Source organism: Sinohyriopsis cumingii, chromosome 1, assembly GCF_028554795.1.
Source record: "Sinohyriopsis cumingii isolate HCF-2022 chromosome 1, ASM2855479v2, whole genome shotgun sequence".
NCBI classification, from domain to species: domain Eukaryota; kingdom Metazoa; phylum Mollusca; class Bivalvia; order Unionida; family Unionidae; genus Sinohyriopsis; species Sinohyriopsis cumingii.
In genome coordinates this window covers 71,161,235-71,184,061 of record NC_142961.1, presented here as the reverse complement: position 1 = coordinate 71,184,061, position 22,827 = coordinate 71,161,235, and the positions used below count along the sequence as shown (strand labels likewise).

Genomic DNA, 22,827 nt, shown 5'->3' with positions numbered 1-22,827 from the left:
AGTTTAAAATAGATGTGATTATATAAAATTGTCAGGAGTAGATTACTGTGTTGGAAATGTGTCAGTCATATGGGAAATTTTATATCTCTGTTGTCACTACAAGGAGACAGGTGAAAGCAATGTGTGCAATGAAGAAACACCTGGCAAAACCTTTAGATCTACAGCTATTTAACAGCTTTTTGTGTAATCAATATCTTTAAGGCTTTATTGCACATGTATGACAAATTTATTTATCTGCAGCCCTCCCTACTGTAAATAATTTAACATATGCTGGAACATCTTCACAAATATAATGATCTGACTTCATGCACAGAAGTTTACCTGTGTTAGATTTTCACCAATATAATGATCCAACTTCATTCACGGAAATTTATCTGTATTAGACTAAAAGCACCATGTATTAGCAATACAATATTCACATTATCAATGAACGATTTGCAAAAATTTATAAAAATGTAATGAGCTACAATATAACGAGTACAACAATGCCACACACAATGTACTATTTAGTGCCCCTTCATCCTGTGTCCTTATTATTATACTCTGCTTGGCATTGTTGGTAATACCTATTTCTCTAGCTTGGTGAATTTTCACACAAGCATCTTGAAATGTAGATAAAATTAAATTCAATACAGGGCTGAGCAGTTATGGGAGCCGTTGCATGCAACAGATAAAGAGTATTATCTATTCAGTTTAGACAAAGCTCATCACAGACAGACATTACTGGTAAATAGAAATTTAAAATAATTTAATGTGAACTAGAATGATAGACATTTTTGGCATACTATGGCCACCATAACTGCTCAGTGCTGGATCAAAAATTGACTATCTCACAACTGCAGGACCATGATGGCAAACAACATGAACAATGATCATTATTTGTATGCATGTATTGAACGAGTGGTTTTGCTGTACTTATCAATTCAAATGGTGGCAAAATCATTCGTGTGCAAAATAATTAATTAATTTAGCTACATTTCAAGATGTTGGGATGAAAATTCACAAAGTTACAGAGAGGATATCACTTATGATGCTGAGCTGGACTAACTATATTACATTGCAAGGTGTCAAGATCTTAAAATTATTCAATCATCCCTAAGTGACACAGCAAATTAACAAACTTTCCAATCAACTGACCACCCCAGATGGCAAGAGCCAAATCTTGTTATCCCTAGTGGCCAAAGACCTAATAAAATTAAGGTCCTATCAACAATGTCTTGGCTACAAGGTACCATTGGGCATTATGGAATGGATGAAAATATATTCCTTTCATATAACTGTAAATTAACATATCCTGGAGTTGGGGGAGATGTTGTAAACTGTTCTATAGTCATTAAATTACACATCACTCTGTTTGGGTTCACATATCTCCGACATCTCACATCTGTCTGCATGAGTTTAAGTCTTGGTTCGGACAACATGGGTATGTGAGATAGCTTGCCAGTAGCTTTCTGTGGGTCAGTGGTTTTCTCTGGGTTTTTCCCCTAGTGCTTCCTCTACAAAATATACTGGCTGCTATGTACAGCCAGCCTATCATGTGCTGAAAAATGGCATTAAACCCCCCAAAACTGTAACTGCATATAAAACCTACATGCAGCACTCATCAGATCTCCACATGTTCAATTAGCTACTTGTCTTGCAGGGCTAGGTGACTAAGACCTTCTACTTGACCTACATGTATATCAATTTTACTCATCATACACTGTATAACTTAACCTAAGTAAGCACAGAAAACAACTTGCAGCTGATAGCTTCTGACACTGTGCTGCATTGACCAAGATGAAGGGAGAAAAAGAAGTTATATTACAATGCTGCCAACATTGCATGTAAAACTAATGTAAGCAAAACTTAATCAAAAAGTCACTAAAACATCAAAATATAGGTCAGAATGACCTATTTTTTGTGGACTCACCAAGTGGCATTCACATATAAAGTTGTATGACTGCCAAGCCAAATGTAGACAAGAAAGTAGCCTAGATGCAAAATTTCTGCACGATTTATGGTCTTACTATATCATAAATTTACAGAGTATTTTTTTGTGTTTACAATATCTGACTGAAAGGTTCAGTAATATGACATGTATAAGCAACTGTTTTAAACATTCTAAATGTGTACCACTCTACAATCACTTCTATTTTCCCACCATTTCACCATAATCTGCTGGTAGTGGGGGGGGGATCATATTGTCTAGCTGAACCCTATAATAATGTAAATTTTTCTGCATAAAAGGTTCATGAATTTGGTTTTCGCACAAAATTTCTGAGCAGGTGTAGTGTACACATCCCTATCTACTGAGTGACGTACTTCCCAATATCATGGTCTACAGGTGCTAAGATTAAGAGATCCCTATCACCTGTTCATTCAGTAATTAAAATTAAACACTTCAAAGCCTATAAAAAGATTCTAACTGGACCGAATGATAAATGTGAGGAATCAATGCTGATTTATTTAATTTAACCATAATTTTCTTTAGGGCAATACCATCAAATGAGTACTGTACTGACTAGTAGCAAATGGTCTGTTCATAATTTTCTTTAGGGCAATACCATCAAATGAGTACTGTACTAACTAGTAGCAAATGGTCTGTTCATAATTTTCTTTAGGGCAATACCATCCAATGAGTACTGTACTGACTAGTAGCAAATGGTCTGTTCATCATCAGAAGCTCTTCATTAACAAACATAATATAAACAAATGAGTATAGGTTTTGGACCTTTAATCTGGCATCATTAACAAACATGACATAAACAAATGAGTATAGATTTTGGACCTTTAATCGGGCATCATTAACAAACAAGTCAAATTTTACTCACTGTCAAAAGTTCAGCAGAACTTCAATTCCTGCCAGATAGATGCATATAAGTGTACTTTGCAAACTTAATGACTTGTGCCATCTAAATCCTGGAGGGTTTTTATAAATGCTAATGCTTTTTGCAGGCCTCAAGTGACTGCTCATAGTAACTGCTGCTGAATTTCTAAGGCAATGACTATAGTGAATAATTATTAACATTTAAAAAAAGCTTCTGATGGATATTTTCAAAATTATCAATCTAATGTGTATCAATAAAAACAAATAATAGTATATCCAGTAGAATTAAAATGTTCTCTATATACATACCAGTTTATATTAATACAGTCCAAATCATATGACGATATGTTTGGCAAGTATAAACTAAGCCATCAGTTCAAGTTCAGATGTTACATGCACATCTGAAATGACAGTTCTTGATCCATTTGTGAATATACTCAGACATATATAATCAAACATACATTGAATTAGTAGTTTTGGTTTCTCAACCACATCATGGATTTGAAACGGCATGACTAACAAAAGTGGTATTAGACTCAGTCTGGTATCACAAGTTTGTGTGGTGTGAGTCTTGTGATCTTCATACCAATCAAATTTTTACAAAATGCAATCAGGTTAAAATTATTATAAAATACCCCATTTAATTCTCATCAAGAGCTCTGTAATCCCAATCATCACTCACTGTTGAAGTAAAAATAGCAACAAAAAAAAGTAGCAAACCAAATGGAGTGAAATTTGTATAGTGTAACCTGTTAATTTTATCCCAGATCCCAGACTTATACAGATGAAACAAGTAACCCAACTTAAAAGTATGTAAAACATTAAGTCCTGTATGTTGAAATTTAAACACATTTTTACCAACTGAGATAAGCAGTGCCAAGTGTCGAACGAAGATTCATAAATGACATAACACACAGCAGTAACTTGTCTTTACGAAAACTAAGTTACATTTTATCACAGAGTAAGAAGTTACTATTTAAAATTTTCATTAAACTGCTACATTTATTAAACTAAATGACCAATTGGATACGTTAATTAATATCTTTTCAGTAAACTTAATAATAATAATAATAATAATAATAATAATAATAATGTCTTTATTTTATGAGGGTGGTACAATTAGTACAAAAAGTAATTTCCCTTGTGGACCTCAATTATCTACATATGTACAGGCAAATACCTATATAAAATACTGCTGAGAAACAAACATCATATAGTGGGTTCGAGTCTCAGGCTCAGCTAATGTCGGTACATGAGAAAGATTGCACTGGTCAACAGTGAAATCATTACTGACTTGAAAAGGCCCTAATCTGTAGTATTTTGGTGTGCCGAACACGAATATAACCGTGAAAAATTTGTATTGGCTCTCGTTTTGAAGATATTCATATACCTCATTTTCTATGTTTCACTGTGTAAATTTCTCCAGTAGGACTGCAGCAACATCCGGAATAATGATGTAACACTGCATAATACCATCATGCTCACATCATCCACAGTTGATTGCATCATTTTCTGATGCAATGCAATACTAATGCCATGCGGCTGCTGAAGTAAGTTGACGTCAGCAGTGTACTATACATGTGTAGGCCTATTATACTAATGCCAGGCGGCTGCTGAAGCTGACGTAAGCAGTGTACTATATAAAGCCCAATCAGATAGGTTCAGCATTTAAAATATTTTAGACGTTGTGCGAGACAGTTCAAGCTACTGTTACATAAAACTTATTATTTTATCCATTTACGTACAATAAAGAACAGTAATGCCTCGAAAGTGTGTTAATACCGCGGACAATTTTTGCTATATTTGTGGGGAAGTGACATTTGCCAACCAGAAGAAAAGTATCAATTCTCAAGTGAAGAAGGCATATCATCTTTACTTCGGATGCAAGGTTGGTGACCAAGACAAGCCTTGGGCTCCGCATATATGCTGTGCTACATGTACAACACAGCTTTCACAGTGGTTGAATTGCAAAAGGTCATCAATGCCGTTTGCAGTCCCAGTGGTGTGGAGAGAGCCAAGCAACCACCTAAATGACTGTTACTTCTGCTTGGTTCCTCCTCTTTCCGGCAGAATAACGAAGCGAAAGAAGTCGAGAATAGTCTACCCAAACATTCCGTCTGCATTGAGACCAGTTCCACATGGTGAGGGACTTCCTATTCCAGAACCTCCAGCAGAATATTCTCTTGATTCATCTGACGAAGACAAAGGTGAGTCGACCTGTTCTTCTCCTGGTCCATCAGCATGCAGTGATCCAGATTTTCACTGTGGTGCATCATCAACCCCACACAGAATAACACAGGAAGAACTAAATGACCTGATTCGTGATTTGGACTTATCAAAGAACAAGGCAGAATTGCTAGGATCAAGACTCCAACAATGGAATCTTCTAGAAGAAGATGTCACAATTACTGCATATCGAAAGCGCCACCAGCAATTGGAGCCTTTCTTCAGAAAGGAAAGTAATCTGATATTCTGTTCCGATATTGAGGGCCTCATGAATGCTTTAAAAATCACTCATGACCCACAAGAATGGAGACTATTTGTGGACTCTTCGAAACTGAGTCTCAAGGCTGTGCTTTTGCACAATGGAAACATTCTTCCGTCTATTCCAGTAGCGTATGCTGTCCACATGAAAGAGACATACGATAACTTAAGGCAGCTACTGAATTCCATTGAGTATAACAAGTACAGCTGGCACCTCTGTGGTGATTTGAAGGTAGTTGCCCTTTTAATGGGACTGCAGCAAGGATATACAAAATACATGTGTTTCTTATGCGAGTGGGATAGCCGAGCAAGGGAAATGCACTACATGAGGAAGGAATGGACTCACAGGCAGAATGTAGCCATTGGAGAGAAGAATATCCAACACCCAGCTCTGGTTGAGGCTCAGAAAATCTTGCTACCACCCCTTCACATCAAACTAGGTTTGATGAAGAACTTCGTGAAAGCCATTGACCGGACTTTGCCAGCATTCCGATACCTGCATGAAAAATTCCCTCGACTCAGCGAAGCAAAGATTAAAGAGGGAGTTTTTGTGGGTCCTCAGATTCGAGAGCTTTTCAAAGATGACCGGTTCAACAACTTGCTGGAAGGTGACGCGAAACAAGCATGGAATGCTTTTCGCCTAGTTTCTACAAACTTCCTCGGAAATGTTAGGGCAGAAAACTATAAGGAACTAGTAGAAGACATGTTGATGAAGTATAAGAAACTTGGCTGCAATATGTCTCTAAAGATTCACTTCCTTCATTCCCATTTGGATTTCTTTCCTAGCAACTGGTATTGTTAGTGATGAACACGGCGAACGTTTTCATCAAGATATCGCAACAATGGAACAAAGATACCAGGGAAAATGGTCCACTACAATGCTGGCTGACTACTGCTGGACACTCCTCAGAGATGCTCCCGAACAGCTGTACAAGAGACAGGCGAAGAAATCTAAGATGTAGTCAATGACTTGATTTTTTATAGGTAGGCTATTACAGTTGACCTTTTACTATTGGAATGCATTTCGTTATGTAAACATTAATTTCTTGCAGATTACAAAAAAACTAGAGCCAATTTTGCAATTTGACTGTCATATTCGTGTTCAGCACATAAAAATTGATAAGAATTGACTAATTTTATTTCAGTAACATGACTTTTGTAAAAATTTGTTGTCCAGTGTTGCCAGTAGCTTCTTGTGGGTCAGTGGTTCTTTTCAGGGTTTTCAAGGGTTCTACCTCCACCAGTTATACTGGCCACTATGTATAGCCTATCTTGTGCTGAAAAATGGCATTAAACCCTACAACAACATCATACAAATAATGGATTGGTGTACACGAGCACGAAGTATGGATTTAGTACACAGAGCATTGTGTACACAACCATGCACAACTGAAAACTTTTCACATGCACACTTTACTTTATAAAACTTGACCCTTTAAGTTATCATTAAATTACATGTACAAGGATGTCCTGAAAATGTATGACTCGGCATCACAAGATTTCCTGTATACTTTAAATACAGGAAGTAAACATAATGAGGATACACCACCATTACTTTAACTGCAATACAGCTGTACTATAATTAGCATACACTTAAGGTAACTTGCAACTCAAGAAAAAAACTGGGTGAAGTGGTGAAAGCTTACATGCTACAGTGCTTATTATGTTTTTCTCTTTTTTCAAACAGGAACATTAAAATATTCAAATATCCAGTCAAATATATGACTGAACCACATCGATATGAGTTAAACTCACTTATTACTGAAATCCAAGATCCTCATTTATAAGCAAATATTCCAAGACTGATCAAACTCCAAGGTTCTCATCCGAGTTTCTGGGTGAGATATTCTGGACTCCTAAACTCATGGAACTCAGTCCCTAGCATAAACATGCAAGTCACTCACTTTCAAATGGATAGAAAGGAACATGAAAAATGATAATACTTTATAACATATCAGATTAAATTCTCATCATCAGAAGATCCCATTGGAGAAAAAACGTTTTCAGTAATTGTCCAAAATACTTTATATCATACTGTACTTTACCATCCGCAGACTGTCCAAAATACTTTATCATACTGCACTTTACCGTCTGCAGACTGTCCAAAATATTTTATATCCTACTGCACTTTACCGTCTGCAGACTGTCCAAAATACTTTATTTCATACTGCACTTTACCATCTGAGAACTGTCCAAAATACTTTATATCATACTGCACTTTACCATTTGCAAACTATCCAAAATACTTTATATCATACTGTACTTTACCATTTGCAGACTGTCCAAAATACTTTATATCATATGCACTTTACCATTTGCAGACTGTCCAAAATACTTTATATCATACTGCACTTTACCATTTGCAGACTGTCCAAAATACTTTATATCATACTGCACTTTACCATCTGCAGACTGTCCAAAATACTTTATATCATACTGCACTTTGCTATCTGGAAACAAGCTGTTTAAATGAGCTAGTTTCTTTACATGTTCCTGTTCTTTGACAATAAACACACGAGTGGCGTTCTGGTTATCAAAGTCTTCAAGTACAGGTTGCTCCCCCATTATTCTGATTAATTTATTTATGGTTTCATTGTACAGAACTGTGCTACTTAACAGTCATAGTTTTTCATATACAAGGGTATTCTCAGCATCATACAGAATTGACTGTCCATTTTGCATACCATGGCAACCCTAAACAACAGTTAAATGACCTGTGTTAAATTAATGACAGTTAAAGGCTGAGAGCTGCCAAGATTGTATTTCCATTTCAAGTGAAATGAGTCTGCAGTTCAGTAGTCTTAAAAAGACAAATTGATTTTAATGTACCATCCAATTCCACTTTTGTCAATGAAGAGAACTGTCTGTAATTTCTCATGTTCATTGTGATGCCACCATTTTTATCAATGTCCATCACTGTGGTCAATACAGTCAGCATAAAATATACATTTCGAGTTCTCTTTGTTGTCTTCACTTGTGTTTTCACCTTTATCAGTTGTTTGTCTTTTATTAGCATTAGTGTCATTTTCATCTCGAGTCTGTTTTCCTAAATATGATTTTGCTGCCTTATTTTTATGAGTCAATGCACTTTCTACTCTTTGAAAAAGTGTCTAATGATACTGTAATGCTGAATTCTAAATTAAAATTTCTTAAGTAGCAGTTAAAATATTATTATTATTACAAAATATTGATCATAACTCTGAGAAGGCATTGATTACATTTATTATACATATATTATTTACATAAGCATTGCCACCAATTTAATTAAAATGCCATGACAACAAAATAGGGCATCATTTATTTGCCAAACAATTGCAGGTGCATGCATACACTCTCAATTGGAAAATAATAAAAAAATTAAAGTCTTGTCAGAGTAGATTTCAGAGATGCAGCCCAGTAATTACAGCAGTTAGGATTAAATGTTAATTAGTCCCACTGGTTAATGTCTATTTACTCAAGTCTAGCCTTCAGCTAATCAAAATATAAAAAGGGGAAAATTAGGTGAGTCATGTGGACATATTACAGGTTGAAAGGCCAGACTTTTGAGAATTTCATACATATTTGATCTGGATACTGGGGTTCCTGAAAAACCTGAAAATAGCTAAAAAAAATATATGCAAAATCACCTCATTAAGATGTGTTGATTTTTCTTTGTATAAAACACATGCAAGATCTTGAGGAGATATGCCTGCATTCAAGTTTGATCAAATCAGATCAGAAATATGGCTTCTAGAGATTTAACAAGTTTAGTCCTCTGGACTCATCAGCTTTCGAAATAAGGTGCCTAAAGCTGCAATAATTGATACCCTCTACTTGAAAGACATCAAAGAAAATTGTCAAAAACTGAGCCAGAGGGACAACCATAGTTTTTAAATATGTGTCCCATTAGATAAAGTTAAGTTAGAGACAGGTTTTTCTGCATCAGCACAAACCCTGCAAAAATATTCTAAGATTAGCAGTTGCATCCTGCACAATTTCAAAAGGTTTCTTTGGAAATAGTTAAATCTGAAATTTTATCCAAACTGATAAATTACAAACAGTGAAACATGTACAAAAGTTATAATTTTCTAATCAAAATTCTGGCCTTGCTTGATACCAGTTTGAGTTTTTACATCTGGGTACTATGAAGTGATCCCTCACTTTGCCAATGTGAAACCTTAGCCTTTATCCTTCTTGACTTCACGAAGTTATTTTGCAGTACTGACTATACGTAAGCCATTTGAGTAAAGTTTAAAATGACAGTACCGATTATGCTTTCTCCTTGCCAAGTCCTTTTAGTGCAGTAAAGTTTAAAAGGGCAGTACCAACTATGTTTTCTCCAGGCCTGAGCCCTTTTAGTAAAATTTCAAATAGCAGTACATTGCATAGTAGTATTGTTTGTGTCACCAATATATGTCATCAGATTGCTAATGCTTTTTTAGTGTGAAGTATTTCATATTATAATAAACAAATGAAGACAGTTGATAACCATCATAATTGTGCTTGCTTGTAAAGATGTAACAATTCTTAATGCCTTTATTTTGCCATTATTTAATACTGTGTCCATCTAGAAAGAACCAAGGAAGAGATTGGTTTCTTTTCTATATTATGATAATATGTTTAATTAACCTAATTCCACTTCACATCAAATAATTTCCAATGGAGGAAGAAACAAATGACCAAATTCCAAACACTTGTTTTCTTTTCATCTTGAAACATCACAGCATACTAAATTCACATTTTCTTCAACAAACTTCTCCACAGCAGGTTTAGGACCAAAATCCAAAAGTTCTGAACCTAGTGTTCCTTGGGGTGCAGCTATATTTTTCCTTTGAAAGTTACAAAATCATCTGCACAAAGCTAATAATGTTCCAGATGGGTTTTAATCAGCTCATGCCCTATTCCAAGATTCATTCCACAAATCTCTCAGGCTCATTTGCTGCTTTGCGCCTGATAGAAATTATGTAATATTGAAATAGGAAAAGCACACATACCTATGATCAGTATGAACCCTCAATTGATTAAAATGTGTCTAAGTATCCATGTCTACTAAGATCTAATTTATATGGTTCATCTAATCTGATTACAGTAAAGATTATCTGACATTTCATGTCAAGGTCACTCAAGGTGATAATGACTGATAGTATAAAAATGCAATTAGTATGTATTTATTGGCCACAGGAAATGACTTTGTTGAAATTAATGATGATGACCACGGTTGTTATATGAATTTTCGTGGACTCTCAACATGAAAAAATGTTGGAGACCCAGCCCATAAAGTAGGAGTAAAACTGAATTAAACTGAGAGTACCAATAATGACTATTCCTAGCAATATTGTATTGTGATTAAAATCATATTTCTGACATGGCAAGAAAGACTACACAAGTTGAAATTACCCAACTTATTAAACAACACAAAACACAGATGCATGCAATATACATGTACCTTTAAATTATTTCATTATTTTGTTGTCATGGTGCATAGTTTTGTCACAGCATCAGACACAGAACATCATTACATATTAGAAAAGCACAAGCAAATGAACCACAACTCACACTTTCAAAAAGTCAAGAATTTTATTGGAAAAGTTGCACTTTACATGAATCATATTTTTTTCTTTTAATGTATAGTATGACAGGAACTTTCTCTGTCCTCAATTCTGGTAACCCATGGCTAGGCCATGCTCTAAATTTAGCTGGCATTCCACAGATGGGAATGATATTGATATTGATTCTTGATAGTCAAACAGACCTTGATCACAATGGGGAGGGGAGAGAATCATATTTAATGCCTAATCAATTGATGCCTTCAAAACAGAGGCTCATATAATACATTTCAGTACTTCTGAGTCAATGTGTCCCTATCCTGATTTTCATGTGTAAATAATTACTAGTGTGTGAGAATTCTTATGGCATGGTAAACCTAGACTGGGTCTTCTATGTAATATGATGAGGAAATCCAAGGCCCAGTTTAATTATGTCTTCAGATTATGTAAGATGGAAGAAATTAGATACATGGCTGCCTCATATGTCAAAACGTTGATCAGTAAAGATATTAACTCGTTTTGCAAAGATGTTTGTCAGAAACTGCTCTCCTCTAGCCAATTCTTAGGGTAACATAAAAAACCAGGAAGAAATGCAGAAGTGGTGTATTTCCTGACTTAAATACACAATAATTACATACTGCATATTGAGATACTGAGTGTGTACATTTACATGGGATAAATAATACTATTTCCAGGTATGGGGCAGATTATAACTAATCAGAAACAATTGTAATTGATTACAGAGTGAGCTGTTATTGTAATCATTGATTTCTGAAGCTCTGTAATCATAATCATCCTTCACTAACAGTGTAATCATATTGAGTAATCATGATTACAAATGATAACAACAACCAAAATATCATTAATTATATTCTTAATAATTGTAATAATAATAATAATAATAATAATAATAATAAAAGTTTCCATAAACAAAAGACCATGAATGTTGACTATTACAATAAGGAATGGGTAATTTTAGGTGGCCAATAATACAATATAATTGTCAATAAACATTTACATAGAGTTAAAAGCAATTATAATCTTAAAATCATATTCATGGTTTCCAAATAAATTGCAATCGTAATCGTAATCAACAGTGCCAAACAGCTTGTAATCATAATTGAAATTGAGCATATGTAATCAACCCTATGCCTGACTATTGTTATGTATATTTGATTTAATTCAATTGTTTGTTTGTTAGTTTTTTTTTTTAAATTGTTACATGCTATTGTAATGTAATTTTATTTACTAGTTTTGATTGACAAAGTCCAGAAATTTATTTCAGTTCTGTCTGACCTGTTTTTCATAAACAACTAATAATAGAAACTTTGTATCTAATGCTGACCTAGTTCCTGACCTTGATTCAGAACCAATTTATTTGGATTCCAAGAGATTATTTTTCCCTGGAAATACTTGTGCTCTAAATTACTTCTTGGACAAGGACAGCTATCAACATTTACACAGAATTCAAACACTGGAATATTATTTTCTGTGATTCAACAAAGAACTGTTGACACATTAGTACAGTGCTGACCAAAGCATGTCATCAGCTTCCATTTTGGATTTCATCAGGACTTGAAAATACATTTGTTGGGTCTAATAAACCCCAGTCTGATTTTATTATGGAGAACTATGAACCATACATATCGAATGGTTCTATATCACTCTTGGGTGATTTGGCCAATCCCATCCATATTAAAATTTTAAGGGACACAGGAGCTTCTCAGAGTCTTTTATTATCAGGTACGTTGCCTTTTTCTGAGAAGTCTTCTTCTAATGAAAGTGTTCTTATTCAGGAAGTAGAGTGCAGCTTTGTTAATGTTTCTCTCCATTGTATAAATTTGTCATCAGACTTAGTCTCAGGACCAGTGACAGTCGGAACAGTGCTTTTCCCGTTGAGGGCATTCATTTATTACTTGGCAATGACCTAGCTGGAAATAAGGTTGTGGTTAATCCACTTGTAACTGACAAGCCTTATTTGGATCAGAAAGTTGATCCTATTGAAAAAGAATTCCCGGATTTATACCCAGCTTGTGCAGTTACTAGAGCTATGACAAAGAAAGCTCTTGAGAATGATGTTGATCAGGAAAGTATTCCTTTAGCTGACACATGCATTAGTCAGGCTTTTGATGAGGTCATTTTCACTCCTTGTTTGGATCACAGTGATGCTCTTTTACCTTCTCATTCTCTTTATTCTAATCAGGGTGACAAACAGCAATCACTTGTCATCGAACAGGAAAAAGATCCTGAGATCTCCTGTTTGTTTCAAAGAGCCACTAGTGTAACTGAAACTAATGTAGTACCTGTCTGTTATTTCATCAAAAATGGAATTCTTATGAGAAAATGGAGACCTCCCGAGGTGTCTGCTGGTGACGAGTGGTCAGTGAACTATCAAATTGTAATTAAAAAATCTTACAGACAGGAAATACTTAGTCTGGTCCATGAAACTCCTTTGGCTGGTCATTTAGGAATTACTAAGACTTATCACATCTATTGGCCAAAAATTAAAAGTGATGTTTGTAAATACTGCAGATCTTGTCATACTTGTAAATGGTAGGAAAATCCAATCAGAAGATACCTAAGGCTCATCTGCAACCTATTCCTGCATTTGATGAACCTTGTAGCAGAATAATGGTAGATTATGTTGGTCCCTTACCCAAGACTAAGTCAGGTAACCAATACTTGTTGACCATAATTGTGCATCAACAAGGTTCCCAGAGGCAATTCCTTTGAAGAATATTAAAACTAAAACCATAGTAAAAGCTTTGATGAAGATTTTTTTTAACTCAGTCTGGCCTTCCCAAATCTGTCCAATCTGGTCAAGGGTCAAATTTTATGTCTGGAATTTTCCAGCCAATTATGCTTGAATCTGGCATCCAGCAATTCAAGTCAAAAGTGAAATTATGGTTTGACAGAACTACAATGGAGAGAACTTTTGAGTCTGGTAATAGAGTTCTGTCTCTCTTGCTCATTCTTCAAAATTTTCTTCATATTACATATTACAACCCTTAAAAAGCTAAGAAGAAAATGAATGAGATAAATTATAATGATAGTACTCATGGGATTTAAATAATTTTAACGAGTACCAGTATACTGAGAGAGATAGCCAGGTTAAAAACGGCAATCAATTTAGTTGTACCTGTCCCACTCAGTGAAGATTTAAGTGAAGGGATATCATTGGACTCTATTGATTTTGGAGGAACAAATCTTTGGAATTCAGAAATTATGAATGCTCTGGAACAAAAAAATTTCCGTACTTCCAGATGTTCCTACAAGAACAAACACAATTTTCCATGATGTTGAAATTGTAAATTCCAAGCCTGTGAAACAACACCCATACAGGATGAACCCTCTCAAACAATAATACTTGAAAAAAGAAATTCTGTATTTGCTGGAAAATGATTACATAGAGCCCAGTAAAACTGACTAGAGTTCACCATGTATACTTCAAAACCAGATAAAACTTTCCATATGTGCACTGATTATAGGAAGGTGAACAGTATGACTAAAACATTAATTTCCATTACCAGAACTGATGACTGCATTGATAAAATCGGAAATGCCAAATATGTCACCAAATCTGACCTTCCAATAGGATTTTGGCAAATTCCCATGACGGAAAGAGCAAAAGAAATTTCAGCATTGGTGACTTCAGATGGACTTTATCAATATCAAGTAATGCTGTTTGGGATGAAGGGTTTACCAAGTACTTTTCAACATTTAATGAATATGATTACCTCTCATCTAGATAATTGTGATGCATACATTGATGATATCATCTACAATGACACCTGGAAAGAACACGTAGCGACAATTTGGAAATTCTTTGATAAACACACTGATGCAAGTTTGACAATTAATCTATCCAAAAGTGAGTTCTGCCATGCTAGTGTAACATTTCTAGGACATATCGTGGGATATGGACAAGTTAAACCTATAGATGCTAAGGTCAAGGCTATCTCTGAATTCCCTGTGCCTGTTAGTAAAAAGCAACTGATGCGATTTTTAGGTATGGCTGGATACTATTGGAAAATTTGTTCCAATTTTTCTATAACTGCTGAACCCCTGACAATTTATTGAGCAAGAAAAACAAGTTACTTTGGACTGAAAAATGTCAGGAGGCATTTGATAAGTTAAAGGCCATACTTAAAAGTGTGCCAGTTCTTACAGCTCCAAATTTCAGCCATTCATTTAAACTGTCTGTTGATGCAAGTGATGTTGGGGTTGGAGCAGTATTGATTCATGTTATTATTATTTATAATATTCAGAAATAATCACATCATTTTACAGGAGATGAAGATTTTTGAAACAGAAAAATAAATACATGTACAATGAAAATGTACATACTGAAAATTACTTTATCCATCATGTCAACATGTACATGAACAATAAAAGAAGAAAAAATTGAAAAAAAGATTTATCAACACGAGGTACAATGAGAGAAAAGGTATACTTTCTAATTCAATTTGGTGAAGAATAAAATGAAACCGTAAATAAAACTGCTTTTATGTATCATGATGTCCTCTTGTATAACAACTTGTATAACAACTAATAATCGATGTAAAGTGAAATTTGAGTTTGGGGCCATTGAGGCAAAGTGACTCAATGGTGACCATTTTGCTCTAATCGCCCCCTAGCATGACCATCTAGTTGACATTCAAGCAGTTTCAAGTACACTGTATATTAACAATCTTTGCAGGTAAATTTAGTCTGGACTGTCAAGTTTTAGTTTTCCTTTAACAGTGAAGAGAATTAGGCCAAATTTACATGTCAATTTGTCCAAGAATCTTCATTAGAAATGGCACGCATTTCAAACAAGAACCACTAATTAAATAGTATCTTCACTTAATGTCCTGCCAACAAAATGTCTCAGATTTGTGACAAATAATGAATGTAATAAATAAATGTTCAAATAGCTTAAAGCAATCACTTAATTGTCCCTATATAGGTGCAAAATCATGTTAACGAGTTTGAAGGGATACAAATATGATCACATGAGCCATCAAAACTGATCTTTAATGAATCTAAAGTTAAATTGATTGTTTAAGAGTTTACAAAATTATAAATGGAACAGATCTAAATTTAAATTTCTTGTTTAATAGTTTAAATTCAATAGTATAAAATGAAAATTAATAGCAATTACCTTGCACTCGAAATAACGTATAGAAATTCTGCCTCTTTGTCAGATTATCAGTGGAGCATTCACTAAAAACTGACTGGAGGAAATGATATGGTCCTGTTCTGATTCTACCAGTATAGGCAATAGCCCTGATCAATTTCTAACAATATTTGTCAGGTAGGTACTACCTATTTCCAAATCTTGTCCAACTCACATAATTTCACATAGTATGTTGTTGTTGTAGGGTTTAACGCCATTTTTCAGCACACGATAGGCTATACATGGCGGCCAGTATTAATGGTGGAGGAAGAACCCGGGAAAACCACGGAAAGAACCACCGACCCATGAGAAGCTACTGGCAAGCTTTCTCACATACCCACATTGGCTGAATCCGAGACTCGAACCCACGCAGACAGAGGTGAGATGGCAGTGATCCAAAACGGAGAGTGCTTTAGACCACTCGGCCACTCGGGGCCCCCTCACATAGTATATGGGCGTCAATGTTTTGTGACAAAATGAGCGTTTCTAAACATGACACATAGTTTTTTTAACGGCTGTCTTATTCAGCAACATAACAGATTTATAGCCTTCAGAAGAGCCAGAGGCTGCCTTCATGGCTTTCTCTCTTAAGCCATTCCTTTTGTGGCTCTCTGACGAGTCATGGGTTTTGACTACCATTTTTACAGTTTCTGCAGCCAACTACAAATGTTCTCAATCGTATCATACGCTGACCAAACTGAACATGTCATCTCTTCCTTCTCCTTGTGGTGGGTTAGCCTTGGAAATTCCTGCTTCCAGATATCTTGGAATTTTCATATACCAGTAATTCTCTTTTGGTTTTATCCTATGCACCTTGTATTTCAAGTTTATTGTCTTTTACTCTTTGTACTTTCTGGGATATGGAGAGACATTTAAAAAATTCCAACACGCGAAACACATAAAAAGTCAATCGCCCAAATGCTTCTTGCTCTTATAAGATTAACAAAGAAGTGCCCAAATGACAATTAACTGTAAGTGCCCAAATGATGGCAATTTGGAATAAATGGTGTAAGCATGATCTATGTTTTATTTTAACTTTGTTTCACTTTAGATTTTTGACATGTCTGACATGTTTATACTGTACTTAAAAGATTTATAGAATCCCATAACATGGGATAGATATATTTTTGATATCCACAATTTAAAAAAACAAGCCCAACAGACCACCCATATTCTGAAACTCTGGTGGCCTTGTGTTAGTGTCGAAACCCTGGTGGCATTGGGGAAAAAGATGGCCGATCACATATAAATATGAAAGTAAGCAGTGATCATTCAATAAATCTGGCAGACAACAGTATACATGTATTCCCTCATATGGTATCAGCACATTGCAATGTTGGGAACATGTAGGGTATTGACACTAAATCACCATCAATTCTCTAGCAATACCCTCGTAACCACCAAACACTAGTCGAGGTGCTCAGTATTACTGGTATATAATCATTTCTACATATTTAAATGAAAATAAAACAGGCTTTATTTCTTTTCCGCAAAGAAAACTGACTATAGCTTGCTAAGACCCTGTATTTTGATTTTCACCTTCCAACAGTTTAGTCTCAAAATATGAATGCAAAATCAGACATCACAAGACAGACACTTGAAGAATTTTGTGTGTGATTTGTATTTTTAACTTAGCTTTAATAATTTTTCAGCCATATCACTACAATGTCTACAGTGTGGCAGTTTATGGTGATGTCTAGCACTGGGGCATCATGACATAGACATGTAGCATCATCTCCCACCCACTTGCATTGTCCGGACGCCAGGCAGATTAGTCCTAACACTAACCTCTTAATGCTTAGTGCCTAGCGAGGCAGCTGTTATTACCCGTTTTATAAGTCTTAGGTTTAAACCCACAACCTCCCACATCTGAGGCAGATGCTCTAACCACTAGGCCACTGGAGTAGTCTCTTAAAGAATTTTAACTTTCACTTCTGAAGCCATGAAATTTGATGCTGACACAATTAACTTGACATTAAAGGATCAATGAAGTGTGTGATTAGTGGGTTTACATTGATGAGCTTTGCTTTGTATTATCAGTTTAGAAACACCGTTTATTTTCTTAAAAATAGATTTGAAAACCAAATGTTATTTATTAGGTAATTAGAGGATCTGGTCAACAAATCTTATACAATCCATTAATAAATGAAAGTTAATTCAAAGAAATACTGCTCTACTGACCAAAATAGAAATTATAGGAATCCAAGATAATAATATTTCTACTAATACTAGTACTAATTGCTGAATGAGGGCTCTCAGGGACCTTAGCATCATACACCTGAAATTCTCAAAGGACACACCCTATCTCACTGTGATGTGTCCCTTTGACACGTGAACATCCCCCCTGGATGCTTCCCCCTTTTCAAATTTTCGCCAGCCATGGCCCATCTGCTAAAAAGCTAGACTTAAGAAAACAGACACAAAAGGTCATGGTGACTAAATAAACAGTTTATCCTCATCACTGTAATCATCAGGACTACCACTCAGATGGTTGCTCTGGGTGACTTCAAACTAGTGAATCCATTCCAATCAAACTCAATAAAATAAGTATCACCTTTATGCTTTTTAATAATACTGCTTATAACAAGACAAACTGGATCTCTGATAATGAAGGATTCCTGCTGAGAGGCAATGTTTTTCTATAATACAAGGTTATTATTATTTGCTCAGAGTCTTGATGTCTGTTTACATTTTCACCTTCTGGTGATACCTGAATGACAGACCACCCAGCCAATTCAAGCTGTTTGCCTTCATCTAGCAGCAATTTCATGAGGTATGTAGATTGTACTTGCCTTAGTATATTATGTATGGGCTATTTCTTAATCGCCAAAATGTCAATAATCCTCCTTGAATTATGGTACATGTAAATGCATGCCATTCTAAATTTCTACCAAAATCATTTAACAAACTACTTTTACCTGTAAAAAAAAATGTGAATATCTGCATAAGCAAATCAAAGAATGAAACTGTTCCTTAAGTATTCTAAAAGTTAGCAATTATCATTATTTCTGTGAACGTTTTGTTTAAAATATACTACTTTGCCATAACTTCCTCTGTGTCACATGTAGAGTGTATCTTACATTTTTTTCTTTTAATTCAGGTTATAGTAGCTTACCCTTTCAATATGAAGCAACAAATGTACTGAAAAATGGCAGCCAAAATCTTTGACAGGATCTTATTACAGGTATTCTAATATGATTATCAACTTTAGGATGAGAAAGTGGATTGAAAATGACAATAAAATGACCTGTTATAGCGTAATGGTGCAAACCTTTGCAGAATATAATTTTGTAGAGCATTCTGTCATGGTCATCATGACACATAACCATTAAGTCTGATGTATGGTCTAGTAACACAATAAATTGTTGACTTCAAGGGATGGAATCTACTGGTTGGGGCATGAACTGAATTTTAATTAGGATTAAGTTGTTTAATGGTTAAAGACAGATTGCAATGTTAATGCAAAAGCAGTAAATGACAAGAGTTGAGACAAACCAGGGAAAAATTTGGGGAAGTCTTTGGTCAATTGAAACAGGTGCTAGTTTCCACAATAGTTATTTAGAAAGGAGGATTATTCTAACTTCAACAGGAGTGTTAAAATTTTATAGGTTTAAGAAAGCAATTGTTTGGGGGGGGGAGGATTTACAGATGGAATTTGGACTCGTAAGAAACTAACTTCACAAAAAATTAATCAGTCCAAGTTTTTCTGCCAAGAGGAAAGTCTGATGGTCTCTGAGGAAAACTGTTAAATAAGTCCTCATCTTAGATAAATCATCTAAGGGTCGGGGGTGAGGCAGAAATTTTGAGAAACCCAGAGCCAGAGAAGAGAGAGAAATAATTCTGATGATAAACAAGCGAGGGCTCTGGAAGGCACAAGGGAAAATAGATCCATACCTGACTCCACAGTGGAAAGAGCAGTCTGCAACCAAGAGGCTAGAGGAGAAAGAAGGAAAAGAAATACACACAAAAAATGCCAGTCTATCACCAACAGTAATTTGGAAAAGACCAGAAACTAGAAGTAATGCTGACAAGCCCACAATGGAGTTCAATCAGACACTCGATTATATGATGAAATTTGTTGTCAGTATATCAAAATGGTAATTAAAATTTTACATAAATTTTGTAAGTCTAATTCTAAGAGAAAGGGAATCATTCAAATGTCATGTTTGATTTCACTTTATGTAACTGATTGTATTGTAATATTTTACATAAGGAAGATCATGTTGTTCTATTCTATATTTCTGCTCAAATCTCTCATTATTCCATCCATAATTTCATATTTTACTTTAGCATTACTCGATCTGGGTAATAACACCATGGTTGATCATCTCCTTGATAACAATAACCAAAAACCATAAGAGGAGGGGGATCTCTTATCTCTCACCACCTTGTGACATATAGTAAAATTCATACAGCTCATGTCAGCACATTTACTCAGCATAAATGAAATATAAGTTGTTTTAAAATAATTTTGTTTAACCTTTGTTTATTTAATCCTGGTTATTCAATGTGATGCACCTTAACTGTCATCAATAAACTTCCAGATGAAAATTATCAACAGCTATCGTCTTTTACAATAGTGGAAAGGTACTTTAACATTCATGCCGTAAGTACTTCTTGGGGCATGTAAATAATGACCTTCTAAAGAAACATGGATTATGAGGGTTTAAATAAAGTGAGTAATTGCCATTTAAAGGTATGCTGAATAAAATTATAAACAGTGACAGCCATTACTAAAATGCATAAATGACCTGTGACTTTTACTACTGAATAATAAACAAATGACACATACGTAGAAAAGTTTGCAGAACTTATAATAAGTAGAAAATGATGGTAAACGAAACGGTCTAACTCTGCCAGTCACGAATCCCTCAAAAAGTCAACATACAGGCAGCCGTCAAGACTCTAAACAAATAACAGTCAAGTAACCATATAATACAAAAAAAAAAGTTTGTGTTCAGACTATTTCTACCTTAAAGGTTTCCACACGTCCATACCTTAAAAACCTCTGCAAAGAATCCAGCACCGATTTTCTCACAAATAAAATCGTCCAACCTTGTCAATGCTAATACAGCGTGTTTTAAAGCCCAGCATGACGGTCCCGGGGTGCGTCTGTGATTCTGACCCTCAGGTTCCTCTTCATGTTTGCAATCATTGTCAATGCCATTGGCAATCGGGGATGTTTCACGTCTCACAGAGTCAGTGTCTATGGTCTGCGAGCGTTTAAGCTTTCCAAGCAGAGGGACAGGCATGATTTCCGTCTGCTTTGTCATTCTATCCATAACTACATCTCCAAATCATTTCTGTACACAAAAAAAATAAAATTCACTTTCAAAAAATACACGAAGAAATTTACTTTCCCCGCCAAAATCTACAATCATATCGTTTGCAATCTACATTCCGATCAATCCACAACGAATATGACACTATAAATGATTGGAAATCCCGTTAAAGTGTTTGTCGTCATTCGCCAAAGCCAGCTTCCTGCATTATCTCCTTGTAATAATCAAATCACCAGTGACAGTTCAGCGGTTACCCTACTTTTGCTCATATAGCTCCCGCATTTGTAAACTTCCTCTTGATGCTTTATGGGTAATGGAAAACTCGTGAGCTACATTAACCGCTTTGTTCCGGAAAGATTTACAACACTGTTAAAAATGGGGGGGGGGGGGTCCGTTGGGTAGTGTAAAATTTTTTACATAGTATACTAAATGTGTAATAAACTTCTCTAAAATATATATTGTTTCTAGTCTATATCTACATAAAGTATTTTGTTAACATATTACACATACACTGGAATTTGTTGTCAGGTTAAGTAATACGGCATATGCATGAAAAGTAAAATTCATGTTAACCATCATAAGCATACATTTAGAACATATTTCTATGTCAATGCTCACATTTTATATTAAATTTAGTTATTGTCATTACGTCAAACATGATTCTATAATCTCAATACATAGAAGGTCTAAATTCTAACAATTATATTTGCGAGGCAATATATGAATTCGCACAAGTTAACCTCTTTGTGCCATATATGTGTATAAAATTGTGTCATAATTCATTTAGTTTTGACTCCTGTACGAGCGTTTTACATTGTTTTGCCCAAATTATTTAGAGTGATTCTACGGAGTTTGCGAAATTTTCCTCAGAGTTTCGGATATATTGTCTTAATCGAAGAGTAAGGATTTGCGCATGATCCTACCGTGTTAAATTCGTTATTTCAATCAAGGTCCTGCATTAAAACCTTATTGCTCTGTGTAAATATTGCTTGAAATAGAGGGATACGTAATGCTAGCCGTTAATCTATGATCGTGCTAAGCAATCTCTTATTTGGAGGGAAAATAAATAACCAACAGTTGTCAACTGCTATCCTAGTTGGGTACAAATATTTAAATTAGTAAATCTATATGTCTTTTTTATTCATTTTTGTATGCATGCAGATCTGGATCGGTGCACTTTGCCAGGAGCAATCAGCAGAACATAAGAGACAGAACCTGATCTAAGGGAGCAGTATGCTAAGGCAGATTGGTATCTTTGCAGTCTGACTAGACTTACAAGCGAGTATTGAGGGTAAGTCCTATGTCTCAGTTCAAAGTTATCATGCCATTAATTCCAGCATAAATCAAACTCAGTAATTATCTGAAATGGAAGTAGCTGGTTCCAGCTCATGAAAAGAAAGGGCATAGTTACTGCATTATTTAATGGGAGGACTTTGGTCTGGAAAGAGATTGGTATCAGTCTTATAAAAGTTGTAATCTACTTTGAGATTATCAATCACTACGAATTTTAATTTTTGGAAGACGTAACAAAAATGAAAACAAAAGTTGTAAATAGAATATGATATATAT

At 35.1% G+C, this 22,827-nt stretch overlaps 1 protein-coding gene across 1 annotated transcript in view; it reads right to left on the bottom strand.

Annotated features, from left to right (window-relative positions):
• Nucleotides 1-21,522, bottom strand: part of LOC149807092 (dual specificity testis-specific protein kinase 2-like) — a 122,500-nt gene extending 100,978 nt beyond the window's left edge. Inside the window, exon 1 of the mRNA XM_089961834.1 lies at nucleotides 20,974-21,522. Within this exon, the coding sequence (XP_089817960.1) occupies nucleotides 20,974-21,258 (285 nt within the window). The 5' untranslated portion in view covers nucleotides 21,259-21,522. The remainder of the gene's footprint in view (nucleotides 1-20,973) is intronic.
• Nucleotides 21,523-22,827: the final 1,305 nt, after the last annotated feature.